General features: G+C 37.8%; 1 protein-coding gene across 1 annotated transcript; it reads right to left on the reverse strand.

Moving 5' to 3' along the window:
• Positions 1-3,594: 3,594 nt before the first annotated feature.
• Positions 3,595-5,610, reverse strand: LOC147284189 (putative mannitol dehydrogenase). Its single transcript, XM_086242807.1, has 5 exons — positions 5,343-5,610; positions 5,077-5,190; positions 4,433-4,946; positions 4,175-4,328; positions 3,595-4,019 (listed from the first exon to the last, which is right to left on the reverse strand). The coding sequence occupies exons 1-5, from the start codon at positions 5,438-5,440 to the stop codon at positions 3,814-3,816; spliced, it is 1,086 nt and encodes a 361-aa protein (XP_086098933.1). The 5' UTR covers positions 5,441-5,610; the 3' UTR covers positions 3,595-3,813.
• Positions 5,611-6,000: the final 390 nt, after the last annotated feature.

The following is a 6,000-nucleotide window of genomic DNA, read 5'->3' on the forward strand; positions in this document are numbered from 1 at the left end:
GGTTTGGGTGAGTTTTGCTTCCCTCTGGGTGTTTTTTCTATTGGCTGGATTAAAATTGTGTAATTAGTTGTAAACTAGGAAATTGCAGGTGAAGCACCCACTGCCACTGCGAGCTCCGCCGCGTGTGACAGTGCTGGTGATTCTATTTCGATGGTTTTGTGTTCTTTTCTGCAAATTTGGGTTTGTTTGTGATGGATTGCAACTGGTTGATAGCTCGAGAACTATGAATTCGCGTTATGAGTAGGAAATATGGTGTGGGCAACCACCATTTGTGGCAGCCGACCCTATTTCCGGCCATTGTTCATATTTATAGTGATTATTTTACGAACTCTGATTTCGGTTGTGGGCCGCTAACATTATTGAGCTTGATTTGATTGAAATATGTGAATTGCCTTTGTTGAATTGGTGACGTTAATGGTTTTTGCTGATTGTGGATTGCTAATTGAATACATGATCAAATGAATTTAAGTTAGTTTGGTTTTGCTGATTGTGATATTTGATGACTCGGTTAATTATAATTTTGGTGAATCAATTTTGGAGTTGCTGAATAAATGATGATTGTGGGGAGTGAATAGTGTTTGACATGTTGACATGAATGGACAAACCCCAGAACTTGTTCGGATGACGTTTTCGTGCTATTAGTGCACTATATGAATTGCTAGGGATTGACCATTTGATTGATGATGTTTTACTATTGATTTGATGAGTGGATTTTCTTTTGCTTGCAAAGCTTATGGGTTTTATGGTTTTTATATTACTTTTGAAATTTTGAATTAAATGATGAAAAAATGATTTGAGTAAAGCCTGTTTTGCATTAATAAATTTTAAATGGATTGAATTATTTGCCATGTTTGATCTAAGGGTTATCAAATATTTAAACAAATTATTTAATATACCGTCTAAGTACCCACCAGTTATTAAGTAGGTCTTTGGGACCCATCACGGCACACACATAGGCTTTGGGCCGTGTGCCGGGATGCCTCGCCCTTTGGGGGTAGTCTACGTGCACGTAAGACATTTTGGCTTGTTGTACGACCGCGATTCGACGGTACAAAGGCCACCGTATGTCCACTTGTATGACGGCATTGCGACGGTACAAGGGACATCGTAAGTCCACTCGCATGACAGCGTTGCGACGGTGCAGGTGGAAGGGCAATCTACGTGCACGTATCACACTTTGGCTTATTGTACGACGGCGATTCGACGGTACAAGGGCCATCGTAAGTCCACTTGTATGATGGCGTTGCGACGGTACAAGGGACACCGTAATTCCACTCGCATGACGGCGTTGCGACGGTGCGGGTGGAAGGTTATGTAGACGGTCCACTTGGTGCGACGGTTTTGTAACGGTACTAGTGTGGAGCTCGTCAAATGGGTACTTATATGGCCAACGTTATTACTAAAAACTTTATTAGATAAAAACATTTTTAGTTATTCTTTTTATCAGTTCAAAACGTATTTTTAAAAATTGGGGGTTTTCAAAGAGAATGAGTAGTTTTATAAAATGGTTTTCAAATGAAAGGTTTTGAAGTTTATTTTGTCCACTCACTGAGAGTTTTTTCTCAAATTTTGTTTATGAAGTTCCCCCAGGTAGTAGCGATCACTGAGGTCGGACCGTACCACGTCGATGCAACGGGAACCATTTTAATTCGATTTAATTGATTTCATACAGTAAATTTTACATAAATGTTTTGGGCTCACACTATGATTTATCGAATATATTTATTTATTATGTTAAGTGCATGGCTCATTCTTTGAAAATAGGTTTAAAGGTCAAAGTTTCAGTGTATTTATGAGCCCGAGGTTTGGGGCGTTACACTTATTCCATATATTTCAATAATCACCAATAACAATATTCAAAGCTTCCTACAAATATCCAACAAGATAACCATATATTTTTTGTTTTGTAGAGGTCTAAACATACCACCAGCTTAATAACTAAGGCAATATTGCCTAAACCTACTTGCTAAGACCTTTACAAAACCAAAACAAGTTGTAATTAATGTACCAAACGCTACCCACATGTACAAAATAGCATGGCACCACCTACCCTAATTAATGTGCAAATCAGCACTATATCTAACTAGCTAGTTCTAACTTCAATTCTGCAATCTTTTACAAAATATTCATGGCAGCATGTGTGATCTAATTAAAACACCAAATCTTCAATCTTTTTCCATGCTTTGTAAAAAGTGAGCATGTACCACAGCTTTCTTCTATCCCCAAAAAAGGCAAAACGTACACCACCAACCAATTAACTTGTCGGTCTAAAGATAATTGTTCAGAAAATCTCTCCACTCCACTGCACCTCATCTATTTGATCTTGTATGTATCCGCTTCGCTTGGTCTTCATATTGGACCACTGAAAACATCAAAGAAACATATATTCTTAAATTTAATCACAAATTCATTGATCTCATAAGTTCTATATATTGAATACATGCATGCCTTATTAATCTCAATTTTCAACTAAACATGCATATGCATAAAGAATAAAAGCAAGTGAGAGTGGTTGAATAGAACTACACAGCACTACAAAACCCACAAAATCAGTGGAACCTAAATCCACCACAAAATCAAACACAAAACTGCTCTAAGCCACAGATCCAGCCATCCCAAAACCCAACCATAACCTCATTCAGACCCAAAATTGATGTGAGAAATTCTTAGAAATTAAAAAAATTAAAAGCTTAAAATCAAAGTACACCAAATAAATTTGAAACCCTAAATGAACAGAATTGGAAGACACAGAAGAATTGGAGACAGAGAAGAATGGAAGAAAGAGAATGCAAGGAAAATTAAAGATATTTACCACTAAGAGAGTGTATTGAGGATGTACCGCTCTCGATCTTCTTGTCCTGGTGCAACCATCTGTCGAGAGGATCTTGAAGCGGCGGCGGCAACGACAAGAGAGAGGCTGGGGTGCGACTGGTTAGGTGAGAAGTGCGTCTGCGAAGGGAGAGGCTAAGAGTCAGATGGTGAAAGAGAGAGAAATGAGAATGACAGAGCAGTGAGAGTGAGAGAGACAGACGAACTCATCATGAAGTCTTGGAGTGGCGACGACGACGTCGAGTGTGTGAGGCTTAGCTAAGAGAGTTTTTGCGAGTTGCGACTTTGCGAGAGAGAGAGACAGAGATAGAGAAGTGAGAACTGATCGAGAGTGACTCAAAGGTAGACCTAGGTTTTTGTTAGTATATAGAATTGTGTTTAGTGTTGGGAGTTAGGTAGGACAAAAAAATTTAAGCGAGAAAAAAAACATTACATATCAGGTGTGTCTAGATGTTAGGACAAAAAATTTATAAGTGGTGTGTTAAGATATCAGTTGACAATTTAGACTGATGTATTTATAAATTCTTAAAAATATATATATATATATTTCAGTTGAAGAAAACCATGTGATTTCTAATAGAATTTAGAAATTAGCTAAAAAATTATTTAATATTATAATTTTTACAATATCAGTCGATTTCAAATTTAATATAAAAGAGACAATATTTATTGACAATATTGTTGTAGTGTGGCCTACAATATGTAAGGAGGATTATAACAAAGGAAAAGAGAATAAAAGAACACAAACAAATACTTTTTTCGAAATATAATTCTCAAACCAACAAACTAATCATTCCATTTATTCGATATTCAAAGTACATGTATCCTATCACATTATGTTCAAAAAGTGACCAAATGTACGTAGGCAAAATAGACAACAAACACATATATTGAGATTACAAAAACATAAATTGTGAGACTACAAAACTATAGTCGATTTTTTCTTCAAGTCCCATCATTGATCCAGTTCGAAATGAAAAAAAATTAAGAGGGAGACTTTAATGTGTTTCCAATGTCAACAACAAATCGGTATCTAACGTCTCCCTTGCCAAGACGTTCCATGGCAGTGTTCAAATAATGGATAGGGATAATTTCGATGTCAGCTGTTATGTTGTGCTTGGCTGCAAAATCAATCATCTCTTGTGTCTCCTTCATACCTCCAATGCCACTACCAGCTACAAGCTTCCTTCCTATATATAGTTAGAAAATAAATGGTTCTTAATACACAATCGGCCAATATATGCAAATGCACAACACAACAATGGGAAATTAGTGAGGAAATTAGAAACAAATGTCAACAAATAAATCCTACTATTTCTCGTAGTTACGCCATATATATGCTTACCCATAAGCAAAGGAAAAACTGGAAGTTCAAGAGGCTTGTCTGGTGCACCAACCAGGACAAGCTTTCCATGAGACTTCAACAAACCAATCAAAGGCAACAGAGGGTGGACTGCAGAAACTGTGTCAATGATACCATCCATTGTTCCCATTGCAGCCTACAAAAATCAACCAAACAACATTAATTAGGCCACACATGAAAATCAACCCACTTAATTAAGGTTAGCATGGATCAAGGAAAGTTGTTCAAATTTATAATCACCTGCATTTGATCTTGATCACGACTAACCAAAAATGAATCAGCACCAAGATGTCCAATTGCTTCCTCTTTCTTATTAAGGGAGGTACTAATCACTGTGACCTTAACCCCCATGGCCTTGGCAAACTTGACGGCGACATGGCCTAGACCACCCAGTCCAACCACACCCACATGCATACCAGGCTTGTCAAGTCCAAAATATCTCAAGGGGCTGTAAGTTGTAATCCCAGCACATAGCAGAGGAGCAGCACCATCAAGTGGGAAGTTTTCAGGAATGTGAACTACGAAGTGCTCATCAACCACCATGTAGTCAGAGAAACCTCCATATGTGGTGGTTCCGTCATAGTACTTGGCACCGTAGGAGACTATCCATTTGGGGCAGTAATTCTCAAGGTTGTCGGCACAACTATCACAAGTGCCGCAAGATCCCACCATGCATCCAACACCTACCTTGTCTCCAACTTTGAATTTTTCTACTTTGTTGCCTACCTCTGTCACTACACCAACAATCTCATGCCTTCATTGCCCAATTAATAGTTAATTAAATGGATAGCATATATAATCCAGTTCAAATGGATGATTAATTAAAAGAAGGCTGCCTAAAACGGCTTATTATATATTGATATGACTACATAGTACATACGTACCCGGGAACCATAGGATAGGTAGAATGCCCCCATTCATTCTTAACCGAGTGAAGGTCCGAATGGCAGATCCCACAGTACAATACTTTGAATGTCACATCTTTCTCTCCAGTTTCCCTGCAACCAAACCCGATCGAGGGTTCAATTATTGAAAGACAAAATGAGCATGATCCTTGAAAAGGAAGAAGTATATACCCAGAAAATTAAGCATAAATAAATGAAAAAGGAAATGGATGGAGATGATGCAATATTATATAATAAATATTAACCTTCTTGAAAAATTGAAGGGAGAGAGAAGACCAGATGTATCTCTGGCAGCCCATCCAATGGCTTTCTTGGGGTGCTCTTGCTCTGGAGATGTCACCATTCTCTCTCTCTCTCTCTCTCTCTCTCTCTCTCTCTCTCTCTCTCTCTCTCTCTCTCTTATGTTATGTAGTACTTAGAATATATGAGACCTTAAAAGAGTGAGAGTGTCAGAAAGATTGAGAGGAGTTGTGAAGTCGAAGTGCAACCTTCATGTTATGCATACTTGCATAGTTAGAGGGTGGGCTGGGATGACGTATTGGGTGAGCAACTACAAGTAACGTACAACTTCAAAAAGTATTCAACTTCAAAAGGGTCTTTATTCTTGGCTGCTAAGACAACTTTCATGGAAAAGTACTTCACTTATGTCCACAATGCGTAAGAGCTTACCACTTATAAATTTGACCCGTATTCTTGGCTGCTAAAACAACTTTCATGGAAAAGTATTTCACTTATGTCCACAATGCGTAAGAGCTCACCACTTATAAATTTGACCCTTATTCTTGGCTGCTAAAACAACTTTCATGGAAAAGTACTTCACTTAAGTCCACAATGCGTAAGAGCTTACCACATATAAATTTTGGTTGGTGATCATAGATAAGTTATTATTATTTTATTTACATT

The sequence above is a fragment of the Dryas octopetala genome, chromosome 5 (genome assembly GCF_963921425.1).
Source record: "Dryas octopetala chromosome 5, drDryOcto1.1, whole genome shotgun sequence".
NCBI lineage: Eukaryota > Viridiplantae > Streptophyta > Magnoliopsida > Rosales > Rosaceae > Dryas > Dryas octopetala.

What these genes read in the sequence shown, in the direction of transcription:
- LOC147284189 (XM_086242807.1), bottom strand. Translation starts at nt 5,440, where the DNA reads ATGGTGACATCTCCAGAGCAAGAGCACCCCAAGAAAGCCATTGGATGG. An exon ending in CCCTTCAATTTTTCAAGAAG is followed by an intron (nt 5,191 to 5,342) that starts GTTAATATTTAT and finishes GTTTGGTTGCAG; the next exon opens with GGAAACTGGAGAGAAAGATG. An exon ending in GTGATCAAGATCAAATGCAG is followed by an intron (nt 4,329 to 4,432) that starts GTGATTATAAAT and finishes TGATTTTTGTAG; the next exon opens with GCTGCAATGGGAACAATGGA.